At 37.8% G+C, this 23399-nt stretch overlaps 1 protein-coding gene across 3 annotated transcripts in view; it reads right to left on the bottom strand.

The window, feature by feature from the left end:
- The window catches only part of RANBP3L (RAN binding protein 3 like), a 34133-nt gene that overhangs the window by 1325 nt on the left and 9409 nt on the right, over positions 1-23399 (bottom strand). Inside the window, exons 2-15 of one of the 3 annotated variants that reach the window (XM_071801962.1) lie at positions 22686-22744; positions 22383-22419; positions 21692-21769; positions 20679-20753; positions 19543-19617; positions 18778-18902; positions 18205-18308; positions 13770-13854; positions 12558-12657; positions 11229-11353; positions 10177-10297; positions 8823-8965; positions 6147-6339; positions 1010-1252 (exon numbers count right to left, since the gene is read on the bottom strand). In XM_071801962.1, coding sequence (XP_071658063.1) covers positions 1053-1252; positions 6147-6339; positions 8823-8965; positions 10177-10297; positions 11229-11353; positions 12558-12657; positions 13770-13854; positions 18205-18308; positions 18778-18902; positions 19543-19617; positions 20679-20753; positions 21692-21769; positions 22383-22419; positions 22686-22744 — 1520 coding nt within the window. In that variant the 3' untranslated portion in view covers positions 1010-1052. The remainder of the gene's footprint in view (positions 1-1009; positions 1253-6146; positions 6340-8822; positions 8966-10176; positions 10298-11228; positions 11354-12557; positions 12658-13769; positions 13855-18204; positions 18309-18777; positions 18903-19542; positions 19618-20678; positions 20754-21691; positions 21770-22382; positions 22420-22685; positions 22745-23399) is intronic. The other 2 variants (XM_071801963.1, XM_065860797.2) reach the window with 2 other exon arrangements.

Below are 23399 nucleotides of genomic sequence, written 5' to 3'. Positions count from 1 at the left end.
TTTGAGCATGTGAATAGTGAATGAAGACTATGACCCCCCCATGTCAATAAAGACAAGCACATAAGCACTAAGGATTCAGATGTCTAGAGAGGGCAATGTATCTCACTGTGTACAGGGAACACTGTCTTAACACTTCATAACAGATGCTCAATAAACTGTGAGAAATCCAATGTATCTTAAAATAACTCATTTATCATTATGAAGTAACCGGGGTGGTTTTGGTGTATAATATCTACAACTTTGATCATTTGCAGAAAGTAGATTTAACTGACTAATGTCAGACACCTTAATATCACTATCTTAAAAATTGCTGATACCATCTGTCCCATGCTATATTCTCACAAAAAGTTTTAAACCTCTTAGAGGTGAAATGAAAGGCCTTGCATTTGTCAGAATATTAAATCTGTTTTCCCGCTCTCTATCCTATATGTCAGAATTCAAAGCAAATCAGAAGTTGTCTTTTCTTCTCTGCTTTAGACACTACTGATACCTGATAGAAACAATACAGAAACTTGGACTCTAACAAAGAAGTTAATTCTTAACTTTTAATCGGTTTGAATCACTATCAGGTATGTGTGTGACTCTGTGTGTGTGTTAGATTTGTGAACTAGAATCCTTAACAATTGTTAAAAATTTAAATTAAATTGACAAGAAATGTCAAACACAGATGGCAGTTTTTCAGGAGTTCCTATGGTATTGCTCAACAGTAGTTCCTTTAAGAACTTCAAAAGTATTTTACTTAAAAACAGAAAAAGCTCTTGACAAACACCAGCAGATGAGATTCCTAATAAGGCCAACATGAGAGGTGTACGTGTAGTAGACTAGAAAATGTCTCTAAAATAAAACAAATTTTGCACACCTGTGAAATGATAGTCTGGCTCTCAGTTCCAGTAGTCTCCAAAATCTATGCAATTCTTTGTGGACCCACACGGGACACACTATGTCTTTGCACACTATGGTTTTCTCTTAAGGTCTATGGCTATGTATGTAGACACTTCTTGGGACTTACCTAGTTCTAAACTCCAGCATCTTTGAATTCACCCTAACAGCTTCTAAAATAAAATTCCATGCCAGGAAAGAGAGAGCACCTCAGTCAAAAGAGAGGATCTCTCAATCAGGATGAAGTTAGGAGAAGGTTTGAGAACGTTATTGGTGAGGTGTAGCATAAGATATTGTGCACAGAACATTTCTTTGCCTAGTGACACTGTCATCCTTGTCCCTCTCATGTACTTTTCCAGGTTCTGTGTACCTGCTCAGGGATTAAAAAAAAAAAAAAAAATCATGCAAAATGAGCAAAGGGAAAAGGATGGAAATTACAGGAACCACCCTGCCTATTGCTATTCCACTCCTACAACTGACATTTCTTACTCCCCTGTGAAAGAAATGCCCTATGTCTCTCAAGGAATAATTGTTCTTTCTAAATACTTAATGGGGTTACAACACTTTTAAGGACCTTCCACTATTTCTGATGACCATGATGGAAACAGCACTTATTTCTAAATGTAAACAAAACACATTATTTTGGAGCAAGGACAGAATCTCCTTATGGCTATGAAGAAAACATGGAAAAATCTCTTAGAAGTGTCAAATCCAAAGAATAAGATTTTCAGAGACATCTTAGTCACTTACGGGTCTAAGCAGATCACCTGCTACCAATGTGTCCTGGTTTTGTTAAAAAACAAGTTTCTCTTTTAGTGAATTTTTGCCTGTCAGCTAAAGCCTTCATATTAGCTGCATTTTCCTGGAGAACCCAACACATGTTTTGATAAACCTAGCAATGGAATGCAAACTTATTGATAAGCACGGATGGACATCTCGCGAGAGGGGCAACGAGAAACTGATGACCGAGAGACTGACCAACGGTGTATAACATTCCATTCACGTGAATACTTCATATAAAAGTGGGAGATCATGAGGATCTCGGCCCTTTTGCCCTTTTTCCCTTTTTCCTCATGGCTGACATTAGGAGAGGACCTTGCTGGTCGTCCCTGCGAACTGAGGCCTAGTGAGAGACTGAATCCAGCTCCGGTTGGCTACAGAGTCTAATCCAGGACTTCGGGTGCTGGCTCTGCAGTTGCTGAGACTTACAAGATTGGTTTTGTATATTTTGTATTATTTTCTCTATTCTTATTAGTAGCATTAGTAAAACATCTTTAACTTTTCCAACTCTCTTCTCTCTGTCCTTCTTTCCCTCCCGATCGCCTATCCTGAGTGGGAAGGGGGGAGAGGGAGGGGCAAAAGGGGGAAGTTGGGGGGAGAGGAGGTTAACAATACATCTGCCAGGGTTTGATTGTCACCCCGCAATCTTAACCCTCGACACAATGGCAAGCTTAGGTGTTGAGGCGATAGATAACAGACCCATGATCTGGCAGCATGACTCTGTTCATGCTGCCAATGGACAGATACCCTGCAAGAGTTGAACAGTGTCAGGAGCCAGGCTCTTCTCAGTGGCAAACAATGATAGGACAAGGGGCAATGGGATCAAGCTGGAACACAAGAGGTTCCACTTAAATTTGAGAAAGAACTTCTTCTCAGTGAGGGTAACAGAGCACTGGAACAGGCTACCCAGGGAGGTTGTGGAGTCTCCTTCCCTGGAGACATTCAAAGCCCGCCTGGACACATTCCTGTGCGACCTCACCTAGGCGTTCCTGCTCCAGCAGGGGGATTGGACTAGATGATCTTTTGAGGTCCCTTCCAATCCCAAACATACTGTGATACTGTGATACTGTGTCTACATCAGAGAACTGTCTATCCAGTAACTACATATGGAATTTATGCATATTAGCAGTGCCACTCAGTACTCCCATATGCTGAATTTGTAACTGCCTGTAGCCAAGGTGCTTAAAAAACAAGACCAGAAGACTTTGTCTGCACAGATACCTGATACAGGTCTGCCAACAGACAGGAAAGCCCCAAACAGATGGTTGAGATCTGTTAGCAAAGGAAGAGATAGTACTGGCAACAGTTTGACACTGTTCCTCCCTGCAGAATGCGCACCAGACACAGAGCTGGTGCAACTCCTTGCCTACCAGGAAGGAGAGCATACTTCCTTACCAGACTATTCTATATGCCTGACTAAGGGCAATTCTCTGCTCTGTTGAAGCAGATCTACCACACAGGAAAGGATTTAAGGTTTACAAGTCCAAGGAGAGCAAAAATGGGAGAGTCATGCGAGTGTCTGAGGCCAGTGGCACTTCCCTCAAGAGAGAGCGCTCTTGCTCCAGTCATTCCCAAATTCTCATATTAGCATTTTTCATTGTTTTATTTGTTAAATTATTTAGGGTGAAAATTTTTCGCATGTGTAATAAAGAATTCTGCTGATCTTTTCTCAGCTAGATATTACAAAGACAACTGGAGGCAAACATAGTTACAATACATAGCAGTGAAATGAATTAGCAATTAAAGAAACAGAAGAGGAGATTTGCTTGACTTTGGTCAGCTTTGAGGTTTGCTGTCTAGTCTAAATTCATCTCCTCAGCTCACTTTGTAGTCAGTGGGAAAAGGTAAATACTTCCCAGAGAGTTATTGATCCCATCCACTCTCAAAATCTGTTTAAAGATGCATTGTTCTGTTTTTCTCCATTTAGATTTACAGAGCCATTTGTTGGTAAAAATATCCAAGCTGTAACCGGTGAAATATGATCTGATAAAATATCAGGTACAGCAACTTATTCTTTGTGGACTTTATGAAATTAATATCACTACTTGAAACTAAAGCAATTCGATTAAGAATTTTAAAAATATTGGAATAAATGTCTGTACTGACTTTGTAAAATGGTACAAATATATCTACTACCTTATACACTGTCCTTAATCAGCATTAACATTCTGTGGATGTGAAGAATTCTGTGTAAAAAATTCTTGCAAAAATGTCTTGCAAACATATAGGATCACTTTAATGTTCATAATGCTTCACTTATTGTGTATATCAGATTTGGTTTCTTCATCAGTCTCTGGCACTAAAGATAATTCTGGTCTATTTTTTCATGTCCTTTACAGTGTCATGAGATATATAGCATAATCTAGGGAACTGTCTTAGTTTAGTTTAACGAGAAGGAAATTGCCTACATTAAGAAAAGAAAGAACTGTCATTGGGGTTTTTGAGATAAAACAGGTAGAATGGAATGAAATAAAATGTAAGCATACTTTCTAATTGTATTTATTATAATGAAAAAATTGCTGAGAACTTATGTTTCTTAACATTTATGTAGTCTTAAGGAGAGGCAATCTCTGAAACTGAGTTACATCAAAAAAATAAGTTATTTACGCATGTCTGTTAATAAAAATGAAAGCATAAGAATGAAAGATCTAAGCAAATGTGCTTAAATATGCAGGATCTGATCTGTTGCAGCCAAATTGACATTTTTATGTTGATATTTATAACTGACCTCACCCTTTCCAAAACCATCAGGTATATTTTTCTTCCTGTTTTGGAAATGGGAGTTCCAGGGAGGGGCATGTATAAGATAAGAATGTCTGCAAGTGAGGTGGGACTTAGATATCAGTATCTGAAATCTATACAAAATTAAAATCTCATGTCTCTGAGAATAATAGAAGCAATTAAGATAAGAAGGAAATCCTAGAAGTCACTGAAAATCACGTGAAAGGGATTACTAGAACTGCTGTCAGTAACTGGACATGAATGAAAGACACTAACTGAAAGGTCAAGAAAAAACATCACCTGACACTCATCTCACAATCTGTTCAGTGGCTGCCATCCGAATATTTGTATTACAAGTCTCTGCAAATCAAAACAAATCTTTAACTTGCTAATCTGTGCTCCTACACTGCTTTGCTATTCCCTCCCCTCCCCCCCCCCCTTTTTTTTTTCTAGCCTAAAAGAATAAAGAGTTTCTATCATCAGTAATTCTGGAACGGAATCAAGCTCCATCCAGAGCATTCAAGTTACCAGAAACACTTTTTAAAGTCAAAAGAGACTATTTAGGAATTACAGAGAGAATATTTGATTATCTGGGAGCAATTCAGGGATTTCTCAGAGCTAACAATTTTCCCATTTCCTAAACAGAAAAAAGGTATTTGGGAGAAAATGTTTTATAAGAGCATCCTGTTTTGTTTAGACCAGTGAATGCTACTGAAATGTAGTCAAATCACAACTAATAACAGGAATAAACACTGTAAGCTGCAATCTGTTTTCCTCAAGAGGAAAAAGACTTGGTTCCTTAAGGAAACAGTCACTCATAGCTGTTACTCATACATGATTTGATTCTTACTGAATAGTTTTTAAATGGAAGAGTTTATAATATAAAGACAGTATGTTACTCAGTTGCAGAGGGAAACTAAGGCTATGATCAACAACTCAAACAAGACTTCTGCAGTCCTGTCAGAAAATTGAACAAAATTCACAGCTTCTGTATCCAATGTTACAGTTCGGCACAAACAAGTGACTTTGCCCCATAAATGTGACTTGCCTTTTGCTAAGACAGAAAAGCTTTTAAGCCTGACAGCTGTTTCTGCCTTGCTTTCTGCAAATGTGACCTCAGGCTTGCGAGCTGTATTTACCACTTCTAGGGTAGGATTAAGTCAGCAGCTTGCCCCTTATTATCTCTTTTTTTAGTTGCATTCTTCCCTTTGAAGAGCTTACATTTTTCTTATGTTGAAGAAAGCTGGCAAAACTGCTGTGTAAATCTTGACCTGCAAATTTCCTAGTGAGGTAGTTGTTACAGCTGATCAAGAATCAGTGTTCTAAATCAAGTTAACCACTGCATAATAAATATCTTAGCAAACACATTATGGTTGAAGCCATTAGTAACTAAGCACTGATGTGAGTGGACTCAGCTTGCACTTGCCCAAGTAACAACTAGTATCTCAATACCTGTAGTTATTTCTACTGAAATATACTGAAGAAACCTTCAGGTAAAGCTTGATAATATTAAAATTTCTTAACCCTCAACGTTTTGTCAGAGGAGTATTTCACTGCTATAAAGATGTGTAAATACATAATCTGGCAAAACCTGGCATTTTAACAGTAGTAAGTTAAAATACTAAAAGAAATTACCCTCTTATACCTGAAAAGGGGTAACAGATAAAAGTTGCACGCAACGTGGGAAAAAAAAGTGTACAATTTTCATTGCTTGCAAGAAAATATCGTGAAAGGATTACAGCATTCCCAGGAAAATTTCTGCTTACCAGATCCACTGCTGCTCACTTGAGTTACTTCCTCATCGTCTTCATCATCACTATCACAGTTTAATGGCTGAAAAGCTATTTCTGACTCTGTATCTAGTTGATTAGCATCTGTCTCTTGCTCGGAAGAGCTTCGCAGTGCCACAAGGCGGTGATGTATTGCTGTGTACAGGTATCCAGTGTCTTTTGAGCTTGCCTGCAGAACATAAAATGCATACGGTCCAAACTCACTGAGAAAAATCTCTATTTTCCACAGAAAAGGTGACTTAGAAGTTTTCAAAAGAGCTGTATTTCATCCTTTTAAATAAAAAATACATTTAAGATTTATATTTAATAATTCATTTCAGAAATAAATTTAAATATAAATACTGTAAGGTTTAAGTGGTCTGAGTTTTATATTGTAGCTGTAGATTATTTTCTCTGTAGTTACAACAAACATAAGCGTAAAAATTATTATTTTCCCTGAAGAATGCCCTTGTATGTACTGAGTATTTGATACTCTAGAGTTTAGACAATTCCTGAATATTATTCCAGAAGTAATAAAGTATTGAAATGTTAATATATGTATTGCATTTTGGTTTACAGAATAAATAAGAATTTTTAGACCCAACTACAAAAAATATATGTGATTATAAAGTTTAAAGACACTATGGATTCTGCTGCTACTGTTGAACAGATAAGCATCATTGAGAAGGGTACTGAGTAGACGAGGCAGCATTTTGTCAGTGCATAACACTTTCTAACAGCCATGTCCCAAGTACTGTGTTCAATTCTGGTCAATAGTAGAATTAAATAAGGTAAAAACAAGTGCACCAAAAGTCAGCAAGGGTGTGGTGCAGCACCTTACGAAGAATTCATAGAACAGTTTGGGTTGGAAGGGACTTTTATAGGTCCCTGCAATGACCAGGGACATCTTCAACTAGATCAGGTTGCTCAGAGCCCTGTCCAGCCTGGCCTGGAATGCCTCCAGGGATGGGGCATCAACCACCTCTCTGGGCAGCCTGTTCCTGTACATTACCACCCTCATTGTAAGAAATTTCTTCCTCATGTCCAGCCTGAATCTCCCCTTTTAGTTTAAAACCATAAGCCCTTGTACTGTCGCAACACATCCTTTTAAAAAGTCTATTCCCATCTTTCTTATAGGCTTCTTTTAAGTACTGAAAGGCTGCAATAAAGGTATCCCCTGCAGCCTTCTCCAGGCTGAACAACCTCAACTCTCTCAGCAGAGCTCTTTCCAGCCTCTGATCATTTCTGTGGCTCCTCAGCCCCCCTCCAACAGGTCCATGTCTTTCCTGTGCTGAGGGCTCCAGAGCTGGACACAGGACTCCAGGTGGGGTCTGAGCAGAGCAGAAGGACAGAATCACCTCCCTTGACCTGTTGGACATGCTGCTTTTGATGCGGCTCAAGATACTATTGGCCTTCTGGGCTGCAAGTGCGCATTGCTGTCTCATGTCCAATCTTTCATTCACCAGTACCCCCAAGCCCTTCTTGGCAGGACTGCTCTCAATTCCTTCATCCCCCAGCTTGTATTGATATTGGTGGTTGCCCTGATCCAGATGCAGGACCTTGCACTTGGCCTTGTTGAACATTATGAGGTTTACATGGGCCCACTTCTCAAGCTTGTCCAAGTCCCTTTGGATGGCATTCTGTCCCTCAGGAGTGTGAACTGCACCACTCAGCTTGGTGTCAACCACAAACTTGCTGAGGGTTCACTTGATTCCACTGTGTCATTGATGAAGATATTGAACAGTACTGGTCCCAGTTTGGACCCCTGAGGGACACCACTTGTTACTGGTGTCCATTCAGACATTATGCCATTGACCACTACTCTCTGGGTGTGACCAGCCAGCCAGTTCTTCATCCACTGAACAGTCCACTCATCAAATCCACACCTCTCCAAAGTCTTCGGTTTGAAGAGAAGGATGAGGAGGGTTTTCAAAAGTATAAAAGTGGTGCATAAACTGAATATGGTTCATCAGACCACACAATAAATGTACTACAGTACACTCCTAGAATTTGCTGCCTTAAGAGAGAGTAGGGACAGACAATATAACCTAAAAACAACAGGCCAAAATTATAGTAATAAAAGTTAAAAAAAAAATTAGAAAAGTCAGGGGCAATAATTTCATAAAGCAGATATATAAGAAACAAGTAGGAACTCTCATGTGCCTTATATAATGCTTTTGGATGCTGGTGGCCAATGAAGTGAACAGACCTTACAAAGAAAACCAGAATTCCCAAGACTATTGTCTTACAAAAGGTGATATCGCAAAATCTGTATTTTTCTCAATTGAGCAAGGGAGGTCCTACGTTGGATGGATTATTGCAAGCACTGTGTTGAAAACCATGGCAGAAAGCTGCTACTTGTACCAAAGTAGCTTATGAATATGTAACTGCCCATGTAGAAATGCTTACAGTGTTGCTTCTGTAAGAAAGAGTAAGTGCTGCATATGACTGGAATGTGGAAGAAATGTCTGTCCTAAGGCCATATCCCATCTTCACACGTATTGTTTTGAAATACCAAGGGACAGCACTTTTAGTTTATTTCATAATAAAAGCCATAAGCTAAGCACAGCCTGTCAGAGCATAAAAGGCCATTTGCTAAAGCCAAAGTCTCAGCACGTCTTTAAAATCCTACATGAAATAGTGATTTGGGTGGGGATTTTATCTCTTGTTTACCTGAATTAGAAATACTTGAACCGAGTGGTCCACTTGGTCTGTTGCAGTGAAGCAAAGGCTCTTTCTGTTTGCTCGTTTTATAACCATTTGATCCCAGAGTCGAGTGTTGAGAATCAGTCTTAAATTGCCTTGATTTCGCATAACTAAAATAAGAAGGTTTATATGATAAGTCATTGGAACTACCTTTATTTATACTGCAGCAGTTTTTTCTAGCACATGTATACAACTACTATTTTAATTAGTTATACTTTTCAGTTTGGTTTAAAACCTTACATAGTGAGATTTATTTAAATTATTATTCTTTTAAATACCAAAATATATTAGTTTTTTTCAATACATTGGCCATAGGAAACAAATAATCTGCTGAAACTGTGCAATACAGTACGAAAATGACAGCAGAATAAAAACAGCATTCCAGAAGTTACTTGAAACAGTGCTTTTATAAAAGCAGAATCAAAAAAGAGCGAACTGTCAGACTGGTGACTGAGCTAGAAATACATTGCAGTAGAAATCCACAGAACATAACAACATACGCAAGCGTGGGTGTACAAACTGAGTGAAAAATGCCCAGTACCTCAATCCATAACACAGCTAACTTTATCAGGCAATGTTAAAAAGACTCTCAGAAACTTGGCCTCAATAAAGCTAGGTACTTGGTTTTAAATGTTCTGGAATAAACAGGGCAACTGTGTCCTGGGTGCATCAAGCACAGCATTACCAGCCGGGCACGGGCGTGATTGTCCCGCTCTGCTCCGCACTGGTGCGGCCTCGCCTGGAGCACTGTGTGCAGGTCTGGGCGCCACAGGATAACAGGATATAAAGCTACTGGAGAGTGTCCAGAAGAGGGCTACAAAGTTGGTGAAGAGTTTGCAGGGGAAGCCATATGAGGAGCGGCTAAAGTCACTTGGTTTGTTCAGCCTGGAAGAGACTGAGGGGAGTTCTCACCACAGCTACAGCTTCCTCACAAGGGGAGGAAGACGGACAGGTGCCGATCTCTTCTCTTTAGTGACCAATGACAGAACCTGAGGGAATGTCAGGAAGATGTGCCAGGGGAGGTTTAGGCTGGACATTAGGAAAAGGTTCTTCCCCCAGAGCGTGCTGGAGCACTGGAACAGGCTCCCCAGGGAGGTGTCACGGCCCCAAACCTGACAGTGTTCAAGAAGAGACTGGACAACACCCTCAGACACATGGTGTGAACTGTGGGGTTGTCATGTGCAGGGACAGGAGTTGGACTCTGATCCTTGTGGGTCCCTTCCAACTCGGAGCATTCTGTGATTCTATGATTTTTCTGGTCAGCAATAGTATAAGTCATTTAGTGTTTTGCAGATGTGTTACTGTGTTCTTTAATTCTTACTTAGCCTTGATTGCAACATTCCATGTTTATTGCTAGAAGTGTCATTAAGCCTCAGGGATCCTCTGCCTCTTTCAATCCAGGTTAAGGAAAGCTTATTAAATACAAAGAGCTTGCAGTTGATCTGAAAGAGAAATACAGGATGGAAATTGCCAGCCAGTGTTAATTGTATTGGTTCTAATGCTTTATGTTTTTAAACCTTTTGATACTGCTTTCAATACACCTGTATGCAGGTACAGAAAGATAGTTATAGAGCTATGTCACCATTATTACTTAAAATTGAAATGGCTCCCAGATCTGTTCTAAACTTTCTGCTCCTCATGGATTCATCATGAAACAAAAACAGTTTACTTTTTCAATTATTTCATCTTCATTAACTCTTCGTCTGTGATATCCACTAACACAGGAGCATTTGTTGCAAGTGTTCTACAATCTTAACCCCTCCCACATTAGAAACAGGATGCAGCCCAGAATACCCGTACCACTACTAGGAGAGTAGTACTTGAAAGACAGTAAAACTTTAATGTTCTGACAAGGTAGAAGATTTAATCAATGATAAAATAATGTAACTTCAATGCTAAGATTTTTTAAATCATGTACATCATTGCTATTTTCTGAGACTATAACAGTTTGAAGAATAGCAAGATTCTGGCCTGCTAGGCCAGAAAGATAATTGATATTTAAGATGAATTATACAACTAATTACTTTGAAAACACATTGCTTTTTAAAAAAAAAAAAGTGTTGTCATTAAAAAAAAATCCTAAATCACTTCCAATTTTGAAGTTTTATTTACTGGTGATATACTGTGTAGATGCTTATAAAATATAGCTGTAGAATGAAGTTCTGAAGCAGTCACTTACTGAAAGGGACTATAAAATTAATAAATATCATATGAAAAATAAAATATCAGCCTACAGAAAAATGGGTTAGCAGAAGCATATCTTAAAAAGCGAAATCTTCAATTGTAAACAGGTTATTTTCAGATTGCTGCCATCTGTAATAGATCTTTTCAACAACAAAACTGCTCACTATCAAGGCTTTATGAAATACACACCTGTAATACATTGTGTTCTGCTTCTTCTCCAGTTATAACGTCAACTTTATCTAACAGAATTTTCTCCACTGGCTTGGAAATAAAAGCAGCTGCTGATTCAGTAAGTGTTGCAGTCCTCAACAAAGCTGTAGGAAAACAAAAACAAACAACACAAAACCAAAACATAAAAACCAAACCAAGTCCACACACACAAAACCACCACCACAACAACAAAAACACTACACACAGGAAATGCCTTCTGTGCAGCATGTATTTTTGGGACAACAAAACTAGCACATAGCCTGTGACTTCAGTAATTCCTGTGGTGTCTGATATTATTTAGTGTTATTAGTAAGTTTTTGACCAAAGCAGCAAATAGAACACAAAAAGAAAAAGGCTGGAATACTGCAAAATGTCTCACCTGTTTAGGCATATTTTGAATTGAACACGATTCTCTGCAGTTGCAGGGGTTTGCCCCAAGGTACAACTTGCAGAAACAAGCCCTGAATAATTAGAAGATGATTTTCCAGATGAGACTGGTCTGTCACATTGCTGTGCAGATTAATAAATAATGAAAACCACATGTCCCAACATTCAGAATAGTAATATATATACAATGAATATTTGAAAGTCACATGAAAGGACAGGATTAGAAAGGAACAAAATTGCTAAAAAATTGTGTATATTTGCACAATCCATATAAATTTTCCACAGGCTTTTATTTGTGGTTTGTTTTTTTTTACTCTTAAGAATGTTCATATAACCTAAGAGGATACAATACATCCACTACTAAAAGGAGGTGCAAAATTCGGCAAGAGGGCTCAAGATATGGGCCAATTTGATACTCCCACACAGCCTAGGTTTACGTGACTTTCCTAATAGAAAAGCTGACACTCAAGTCACAAACAATCCCTGAAATCTGCCTGTATAGAAGCTGCAATCCTGCAGTTAGGATAAAAGTGTGGCAAAGTAATTTACATGTGCAATAACAAAATACAAGCAGCAGACATCTTACAATTGTTCAAAAATATTGCCCAAAAGGCATTCACAAAGTTCACTGCATTTTTTTCAAATAATAAATAATAATAATCTGTAATAAATACTAATAATCTGCAAAACTCTGTCCTTTCCCGAGTAACTTAGATAATTCATTCTCAAGTTAGTCCAGTTCAGATTTCATATCAAACCGTAGCTGCCTCCAGAACACAGACTTTGGTACACACTGCAAGTGTGCTATTGACTGGATAACTTAATAATAGATGAAAACTATTGACCACCACTCATGTGACATCCTCCAAGACACAGTGAAACACAATGATAAAGCTGTACTTGTTTGCAAACTATGCTTACTTGTTTGTGGACTGACATAAAAAGATTCTATATGCATGGATGTTACTTCTCCTTTGTATAAATCAACTTCATTACATGGCTTGGGATGCTTTTCAGGACTCTAGAGGAAAACATGGGAAATAAAAATTCCTATTTAAATAAAATGGTTATGTTACTTCCTATTCAACAGAACACTGAATCATTTAATGCATGCTAGGCTGAAGATTAGCAATTGTAATATCATCAGTGTAAAAAATGACCCTGATGATACAATTTCAGTCTCTAGCAGAAGTAATTTTATTGTCCTAAAACAGGTATATCGTTGTTCCACAAGAAGAATGGCTTCTTTGTATGGATCCTGCACTAGGACTTAAATCCACTGAAGGACTTAGATGTTTAACTACCATCTAATTTCCAGTTTAAGCACTTAAGCCCCAGCAAAATAGTTTAAAACTCCCAGAGACCACAAACTTAACCTCAGAGGAACTAAAAATTCCCATGACCTTAATTTTTTTGCAGATAAAGTTTCTTAGGCATGTCTATTAAGAAATAAATGCTTCTGGCTCCTGACAATGCTCAGTGGCTCAATGCTACCTTATAAATAAGTCCTGGTCAGTAGTCATAACCCTGACCTGCCTTTGCCAAGCTTTTACACTGTAAGATATGCATACTATTTTCTTTCTACTTCTACTAGAAACTGCATTTCAATTCCATTTTAAATGGTGTAGTCTTTAGCTTGGGAACCACATTTTTGTCTGATTTTCCTTCAGGACTTGATCCATTACACTGTCTCACAGCTTGCACAATGTAGTTTAACATGGAGAGCATCTAGGATGGGTGTTCATCTTTCCCCTCATACTGATTTCTCCAGTCTCTTAACATGGATGGAAACCACTAGAGCGGTGGGAACCACATTCTTTTACCTCATTTTGTGACTGTCATACTTTACATGGAATATATAAACAATCCTTTTTCAGGTGAAAAAATGAGCAAAAGTAAAGAAGTGAATACTGGTATAAGTAATTAGAGTACTTATCTAGAATACGGAAGATAGGGATCCCTACCCCTCCTACAGAAAATATTTAGTTATTTTCTCATCAACAGTCCTGGGAATCATATTTACTCACATCTTTAAAAGAACAGGAGGAGCTAAAAAGAATCAGTCTCTGTAAAAAATTATATTCATAAGGACATTAACCTTGGTAAATGTCTGCCAGCATTCACAAATCTTACCAAAACTCTCTCAACCATGTTTTCTCCAAACACAAAATCAGAATTGCTGCTGTTTTGTACACTTCTGTCCTCCAACAACTGACTTCTGTGGGAACAAAATAACATAAGAATGTGGTTTAGAACTATTTAGAACTTTGTAAAGAATATAAATAAGTTAATGCATTTACCCTACCACATATTACATTAAAGAAAAACAAAAATGACCATTTAAGCAATCAAACAAATTATTCAAGAGAATTTGAAAGTATTCTCTGCATAACATTTCACAAAAGGAACAGAGATTAGAGTATCACATTATGTTTCATGAATACTATCAAGGACATTCCTTAAAAGCAAAGAACAAGAAGCAAAACTACATGCCTCCTGCTTCTAAGGGAAGTGTCTTACTCCAGAAACTTTTAATGAATTACCTTTGTTTGCCTGTTTCTTTATGTCCCACCAAAAGACTATCAACAATTAGCAATTATCCCTTCATGTTCATGCAGCACTGGTACTCCCCAGTGCCTTACAAGGCCTCCTTGCTCATCCACCTATCATCTTGGAAAGGCAGAAAGGCTCACACTTTCAATTTACATAAATACTGCAAAAATGTAAAGGTATGATAGCAGCTGGTTTATGATGAGCTATAACTAAAACAGGAAAGAAAGATCTTATTTCTGGTTTTCAATGACCTGTTCCATAGCTACCTTTAAAATAAGAAGTGAAGAAAACTCAATACATGCAAGCCTTTTGTATTGGCCAACTATAGTTCTGGGATACAAATTTGGGAGAAAATTTTGTACAGCAGATAAATAATTTTATGTTTAGTATCTTGAGTTCCTTGAGTGTGACTGGTTTTAGCAGAAGCAACATTAAAACCACAATAGTGTTTCTTCTCTTCTGTCCCTTTTTTCTTCATAGTGTCTCAGGTTTTCCAGATAAAACACTTCTTTTGCATTGCCACCCTGAGTTTAACTACTCTCAGTTAGGCTCGTACTTCTCAGAAGATTTAAGAAAACGTGGCAGATGCAATTTACAACTTGTAAAAAATATAAGACTTGTGGATTGCATTCAAGAATATACTGATATGAGTTGTGACTTGACCTGCTAAATACATAGCTACTTTTTTTTTTTTAAATAAAAGTTGCTAGAAAAGTCCTTGTAAACCTCTCAGTGTGGAAGTTGTTCTTGCTGCTGGGTCTTAGGGTTATTTTGACAAATGGCTTATAGGTTTTTCATACGTTCTGTAGAGCTTAATCACTGCATCTCTTGCTGGCAACAGCAAAACTATCCAAATTTTTGTCTCTTTCAGTTCCAGAAGGATGACTTGGCAGGAAAATTATCTGATGCTGTATCACAAACTGCATATTTCAGCACATTATCTGCTCTTCCAGATCAATTATCACCCTTGGGAGAACTTAATGGCACTTACGTCATGCAGAGGATATTCCTGTTAATAAGCTGTGGGTTTTGCAAGAACTTTGATGATTGCCTCTAAAAACTTAGTTTCTGTGTTCAAAACTAGAGTGTGCTTGAAATCTCACATAGGATGAAGGAATTCCAAGTACAAGCTATCTCCATTTTACACTTAAGAAAAATTATCCTTAACATTCTTATGCTTGATGTGTTGCTAAGACTAAGAATAAATAAGAAAGAGAAATCAGAAAACTTGTCTCTTTTCAGCCTTGTAGCCTTCCATATGTGTTTTGGGCCATGAACAGGGAATCTGAAGCGTGTTTAAATGAGTTTCTTATTGTTAAGAAAAGTCCTCACTAAAATTCACTGAATTGTGGTCAATTTCCATTCTGAAATTTCATCTGCTACTTCTAGACTGCTCCAGTAGCAAATCAGCAAGGCTAGCACTCCCGAGGAGCTAAAAAACAAAACCTAGAGCCTTGTTTCAGAGAAATAATGTGGGAAACAGGTTTTGATTATTTTCAGAAATGTAAGGAAAAACTAATCAGTGCAGGAACTTCCTTCTTCCAGACAGTTAACTGAAAGTGCCAGCCTTAAAGTCTTATTAAAAACTCAATACTCTTATGTCACTGCAGGGCAAGAACAAAGTGTGCCAGGGATGATATTGCCATGGAGATGCAAAACGGAGGCACTGAATTCAGGACATCACTTCTAACAAGGAAGAATGGGAGAAGCAGAAATGTCGTTAAGATACTGGAAAGGAACTATGAAAGGGAGTAGATCCAGTACTGTCCTCCGTGTCCAGAAGGGTCTGAGTAGCTGCCAGTTCCAGTGCTGGCCTTGAACCCGTGCAGTTTTCCAAGCAAATCCTTGTGCAAAGCTGAATGAATGACCAGATGCCTGTATTTTCCCAGCATTATATTTCTGTCACTTAGAATACAATCTCATTTCCAAGCTTTTAATCAGACTCAAGAAACTGCAAGTTTCTACTTTTCAGTTCATTATTACAACCAGTTCAGGAAATTGAACTGTTGGTGGTTTCCTGGCACACGAACAGCTGCAGCAACTGAAGGGGGCTAAAAACCATTGTCATTCATCTCTATATAGAACCGTAGCGCATTGAAAAGAAGAGGTGGAAGAGGAGGGATGTTCACAGGCAGGAGCAATTGCTGCTGTTTAGGCTTTCTGCATTTTATTTTGTAAATAAATGTCAATAGTTACACCTTGATTGATTATTAAAAACAAATCTAGAAAATTATTTTCTTAGTAATCATCAGTTCTAGCTGCAGTGTTTGGTATTGTTTAGCAAGCATATGGAATTTAATAGTTGTTTGTTTTAATATTGTCAAGTTATGTATGAGCAAATAGCTATGCCAAAAAGATTACTGAAGTACTTTAGAACATCAGACACTTAATATGGATGAGTAGAATAGCACTTATGCCCCCCCTGCTATCTCAGAAGAGAAGTAAGCACCTAGTAGTCTTTAAATTAATTTTCAACTTGTCAAATAAACCAACATTTACCACAATTGTAATATACAGAATTAATAAGGCACAAATACCCCAAGCAGATTGGCAATTCCTCTTTAAAAAAAGAAAAGGATAAGAAATACCATAAACACTTTTAAATCTTGTAATTTGTCAGCACTGAAACACTGCATTGCATTTCATTATCCATCTACTTCACAAGAGAAAGCCAGTCACCTATCTTTTCCTAGATATTGTGCAGGTGACAGAAGGTAAATAGACTATGAATATCAATACCAACTGATGTTTCAGTCAGTGGTATCTTCCCTTTAGCTTTTTCATCATGTGCATTACCATCATTCCAAATCTGCTAAAATTCCAGCATGCTGTGTGGCTCCATATTGTCCTCACAGGGCATTATCATAGCATTAATTGTGATAGAAAAGGACAGACTGTCTCTTCCAAAATCACAGTGAATGCCTGTCCTCTAGTGATACTCTTGTTGATAAGGATTAAGAATCTAAGTTGTCTGTACATCTAAAAATCCCAAATCTCCTCAGAACCTGGCACGGTACATCCCAAATGTTGAGTGCAGGAACTTTTATCTGTGGCCCATACAGCTGTGAAGAAGACTGGAATAGACTCCTTCACAGTTAAGATGTTCTCTGGCCTCTTTGGGTGGGAGGGGTAAAGAAGTCAACATCACAAATGTGCTATCTGTGGCTTTAACAATTTTGCCATTCTTTCACCTTAACTGATATCAAGGTGTATTCCTGTTGCTCACAACTTCCAGGTAAAAAACCCTCCTCAACCATCAGCAAGCAGTATTAATACCCACCAGATAACCTACCAGCTAGCCACAGACCTAACATTCTAATTAGCCAGCCTGCAGAGAGAGGCAATAGCTCCCTTTTGGACCAGCATGAGCTTTTCCAGTCATATACAGAGGCAAGAGCATGGAACAATGTCCTAGTCCAAGGAAGTCAGCTTCCTCATGCAGAAATTATGAGGTCCGTGCTGGTCAGCCCATGTCTGCACAAAGATGCCACCCTATTGCAGTCATCACAGCTAGCTGTTTATGCCAGAAATTCTGGCATGTGCATGGAAGTAGAGCATCAGTTGCAGCATTCACCTTGTTTTCCAAATCAGTCCTGTACAGTTTTCTTCATGTCTTCTGTGTCCAAAATGCTGGTAACTCCAGCATATTTTGGTAATTCCTGAGTTTCTCTGTATTCGTTTATGAGACACAGCAGCTATGCAATCAGAAAAGAGTTCTCCAAAGCAACTCAAGAATGTATTTTGAACTGCCAGAGCTGCAGAAAATGGCAAATAGTTTCTGGCTTGAGCATTGCTAATGAGAAACAAACTGTCCCACAAAGATTAATTCCCAGAAGCTGTCTACTTCTTATGGTGTATGGAGCTCACAAATCCTGCCACCACACAAAAACACCAGTGAACACTGTGTGGGTGTAGATAGCATTGGCTTAGTACCATGTTAGACATGTATGACAAAAGGGCATGCCATAAGCCCAGTGAAAAAATGTTCTAGAAATATAATAAACAAAAAACTTACCGTGTTATTTTAGAGCTAGAAAGATCCATGCTAGTAGATGACTTCACTGTTCTTTCGGAACTTTCTGAATTCTCAGCTGAGGAATAATAGTTGTCTTCAGATAGCTAGGGATAATAAAACCAGACAAATTAGTTAGACCAAATGTATTTTCTGCAATAAACATCTGCTACAAGTCCAGAGTCACTGGGTGTGTCTACATATATATATACATAGACGTGTCTATATATATATATGTGTGTGTGTGTTTGTGGTACTTGGCGGAGCTTGCTCTAGCTGTGTACTAAGCCAGTGTCCTTAATCAAAATGCTAAAATGTTACTTTGTAAATATACAAAATCTAAAAGACCCCCCAAAGCTGATTTGCCCACAGAAGACATGCCTTTTCAAACACAGTCAGCATGAGTTTGACAGTTCACACAATGTCTGTGATCCATTGATTCCACTGAAACTGGTACGGGAACTGTCTTGAAAATCATGCAGTGGAATAATTAACTGCTTTAAAACAACATGTTTTGGTTTGTTTTAATTTGAGCTCTAAACTTACATTAGCCAGTAAAATTATGATTTTTTTTACCTGAACATGTGTTTCGTTCTTAGTCACTAGAGATAGTACAGGATTTTCAGGACAGGTGAGGACTTGTGGGGGCTGTAAAATGGCAGGTCTAATGACATTCCGCAACTGACTTTGTGACAAGGATCCTTGCAAAATACAAAGATAAAATATTTAAACAGAGACTTTTTCTTCACATTTATTTCGTACCTATGTGTCTAGCCTCTTCAACTGAAAGCTTCATAGCATATTGAAATAACGTTTGCTGTTGTTTACTTGCTACATATTCTGAAAAAATCCCTTCAAAAATACACAGCTCTGCAGTGACACCAGCTCCTGTTATACTATCAGAATAAAAAGGTCATGCATTATGTACATACATATTTATATTTATAAAATATATTTGTATTTGTATTTATGTATTTAAATATATTTTTATATTTATTGCTTTGTGTTAGATCTGTTTTCTGATATTTCAAATTTGATCTTGCTCTTGCAGACACCAAGAGGGTTCTTCATTGCCTTGTTCAGGAACAGTTATTCAGTCATAAATGTGGAATTTCACTATTCAAGGTTATATTCAGTCCACTGAGGAATTAAGTAGTTAGAACAGAGGCTCAGAACAGAACTCACAGGATATTTACACCATCTTAAAAAGAACTTATGAAGCTCACAAATATATTTACCCTATCACTCAGCACAGAGACGAGTTGTCATTTTTGTGTCTTCTCTGTCTGTTAAGAACATCTTTGTGGAACTACAGTAAACAAATATTGCAATTACAGTTACCTTCATTAGTACTTTTGATCAAGTCAGGGTTTCTTCGAAGAAGAGCTGAGGTCATGAATATGTTATTCTTCTTTACTACAGAATAAGGAATTCAAACTTTAATAATGAGTAATAGCAAAGTTTCATTATGTATAAACTTTACATTCATGTTTCTGTAACCCCTTTCTAATTTGGTAGTACTTTAGCAATATTCCAACCTATCCATCTAAACAAGATCTTCAAGATAACTATTACTGTATCCATTTTACTGGTGGATGGATTTAGGCACAGAAATCACTTTCTTTCATCAGCTTTGAAAACCAGGTGCTGCTTGTTTGCAAAAGCTATTGAAATGGCGATGTTATCTGATCCAGTCTTAGGCCCTTTTAAGCTGAGTAAATGGGGACCAAGAACATGGAAATAAATAAATATACCCTGCTCTGTTCTGGTGAAGAGGCTTTCATGAGTAACTGTAATGATGGCAGTGCACTACTGATGCTTTCACTGTTTTAATAAAGATGCCAAACATGAGCCATAAAGTGACAGCGAAAATGACACAACTGATACTCTACACACAATCACTACTTGTCATTGTAGTTGGAGTGTGATTTGTTGCTGTAACAATGTGAGTCTTCATAAGACTCTTTAGAAATCCTTCATGCCAATATCTGTCAAGGGCCTGTCTCTGGTAAGAGACATCAACCAGGATTCAACACCACTCTTTTGTTCCCATTGTTAGTAAGTGGGAAAATACTCTGAGGGACACTGCTTAGGCTCCCAGGCTAGAAAATTGTATTCCTATAGGAACCATCACCATTAAATTGCAAGTAAACTAATTCATGTAGTAACTCAAACTCCATTCTGTTTTTTATAATACAATTTGTACTGCACTGTGTAAATGCTTATTTGCAAATCATTCAAAGCTTCCTCCCCAGCACTGCAGGACTCCCTAACACCAAATGCAAAAAAGTTTCACTCTATTGAACCGACAGTCTTCCTCCTAAGATATTGCTTTCTTCTGTCCAGATGCCAGCCTAGTCCAATGCACTCCAGCTCTGTCCTGCAGAAAGAGCATTTCTGTACACCTCTTTATTTTAGCTAATACCTACTTTTCTACATAAATATTTATTGGGTTTGTTGTTTGTTTTTTAAATTACCTGGCTGGAAGGGAGGGAAGGTAGGAAGGATGGAAAAGGAAGATGATCTCCCTCTTTTCTGAATAAGAGTTGTATCTGAAAGGTAAGAGACTGAAATTACTGTTTGTTTGGAAAAAAAAAAAAAAAAAAGATTAATTTTCAGGTTAGCCAATTTGATGTCATGCCTTCATTGGCAGAAGAATAAATTATTATCTCTTAGCTACTGGCTTTCTGAATTAGACTGTTAGGTAATGCCCATGCTGGTGAAGTGAAGAGGTCTCTGAGGCCAAGGGGCATAGCCTGGCTGAGGCACACTGCTTATGGCTAGTCCACTCTGTAACAGTTCTGTCTTGGAGACCATCAGTTGGAGAGACTCAGAACCAGGGAGTGAGCTATCAGTTAAGCAGTGTGGATGATCAAGAGGTCAGTCAATCAGGCTTCCATCTGCATGCTACTTTATTTTTTGGTATAGGAATACCTAAAATTTCTACCATGTCTATGATTTTTTGTGCATGATGTCAGTATAATTTTCAGAGTAAACCAAACTTAGCTTATCTTAAACCCTCTTAGCTACATTCATGTGTGCCACGTAACAAGATAAAATGAAATATAGTGTATGCATATTAATGCCTAAATTCAGAAGTAATTCTCTGGCCCCATCTATATGTTAAATAAACACTGTAAGAAACAGATCAGCCCTTCTGCACAGTAGCCTCAGTGACTTGTGTGCATTTCCCATGGAAGCAATACACAGTCCTTAAAGGGCCTTACAAGTCAGCTGTTGGCGGGCTGGAAGGAGAAGCCCTTCTGGAACCTGCTGGAATTGACCAGGAAACACTGATCTCTTCCACAAACCAGGGAATCTGATTTCTTTCCAGCCCTCCTCCTCCCTTGACTGTGTAAGCAATTCAAGGAAATATGAAATATACAGATTTTTTACTACTTTATGCAATATTATGTAAGTATGGAAAATTAATATACTTTTACTTAAAAGAATAGAGTACTTAAAACATGTCTGGAGCTAAACGGCATACCTGTGTTAGACCGAGAGTCAGACTTCTGGAAAGTAAAAGATGATGATCTTGCACGCTTTCTGGAACAACTAAGGAAATCTAAAGAAAAGTAAATATAATGTTCTGCAGGGACAGACTGGAAGGAGCTCTCAACACAATGTTATGATACAGAACTAAACCATAAACACAATAAATTCTAGGAATGACTTACAGAACAGCTTCAAGGCAGTACCCAAGGCTAAGAAGGCTTTGGAATCTCAGTCAACACCTGGCATAAAGCCCAAAGAATCTTCTTTATTTCTACTAATGTCAGGGAACCTAAATCAACCATGTAGAATCAGTTAATAGCCCATAAGCTTGGAAGACATTAAGAATGAGAAGTTGCATTATAATGTAGCCTAAACAAATAGAAAAGGGCAGATAGGAACTCATACAGGTGAAGAAAATACTTGGCCACTTTTCAGGACTTCTGGAGTTTGGCTTTCTGGTAAATATGAGAGGTAAGAAAGATGGAAGAATTCTTGAGGTAACACAGGGACAAATATATTAGGATTTAGTAGGCGGCTCTACAAGCCACATAGTCTTAATCCACCAACAGGGGTTTGTCCCTGCTTATACAAAGTAAGGGTCTAAATACTATTTTCACAGGCAACAGTCAGACCTGTGAATAACCCAGGGTATTTTTATACTGTTTCAACAAAGTGTTTCTTACCATTTTCAGCTTCGCAAACTGGGTCTTCTGCTGGCCGCTGGAAAAAAAAAAAAAGAAGTGTGGAAAGGTCAGAGAGAATAGCACAGCCGTTTTCTAGGACACAAAGTATACCAATTCTAGCATATATGCATTAAAAGCAGTCTTGTTTCTAGTTTCTACTCTTCCTTGTTCTATTTTGGGACCATTTATTACAAGTCTTAACTTGGCTGAAAATATTTTATTACTTCTATGATCATTGTCTACAGAATTCTCATTTCTGAGCATTTTTTATCAATTATGGGGAAAAAAAAAAAGGCTTTTTACCTTCAAAGGACAGACCTTCTTTTCAAAAACAAATTTTGGCTGGGAAATCATTGATCTCTCTGGAAAAGAGAAAATATAATTTTTAATAACAATTTTGTAATAGCACTTCTTAACCACAGTTCTCAAAGTGCTGTGCAATAACAAGCAGGACTTTCTCCTTTTATTATTATACAAAGGAAGAAAATACAGAGCTGCAGTCATGTACAGCACAGTGCAGAAAATTAAAAGAAAAAAAGCTAAAGGTGTCAAATCCTAGAGTGAGTTCTGCATAACTAGATGCTGCATGCTTTGGCATCATTTTTTTTACACTTCTTTTAGTTAAAAAAGATAAAATAAGTGCTTTTAGCCTTTACAAATGTCTGCCATACTTTAAGAACAAGGTGAACTGCAGCTTTGGTTCTCAGAAAAGTGCAAGGATGTGAAATGCAAAGTGATTCCAAAAGGAAAGCAAGAAAATGTGTTGCACTCGGCCTCTCACACTGCCCATTATTTAGGCTTCAGGTAAGTGAATGCCTAGTGTCAGTTTCAATGTATGATATATAAACATATGAAGTTCTGTATAGCAAATTCTACTCTGAAGCATGCCTCTGCATTTTTTAGGTATGACTGAAAACAAATTTGGATCTGTGTTCTTTTGTTTTGTGTGTGGTGTTTGTTTTTTGTTTTTTGTTTGTTTGTTTGTTTTAATGAAACATATTTCAGTTGCCTCTCATC

Source organism: Patagioenas fasciata, chromosome Z (genome assembly GCF_037038585.1).
Source record: "Patagioenas fasciata isolate bPatFas1 chromosome Z, bPatFas1.hap1, whole genome shotgun sequence".
NCBI lineage: Eukaryota > Metazoa > Chordata > Aves > Columbiformes > Columbidae > Patagioenas > Patagioenas fasciata.
This window is presented reverse-complemented; position numbering and strand designations above follow the sequence as displayed.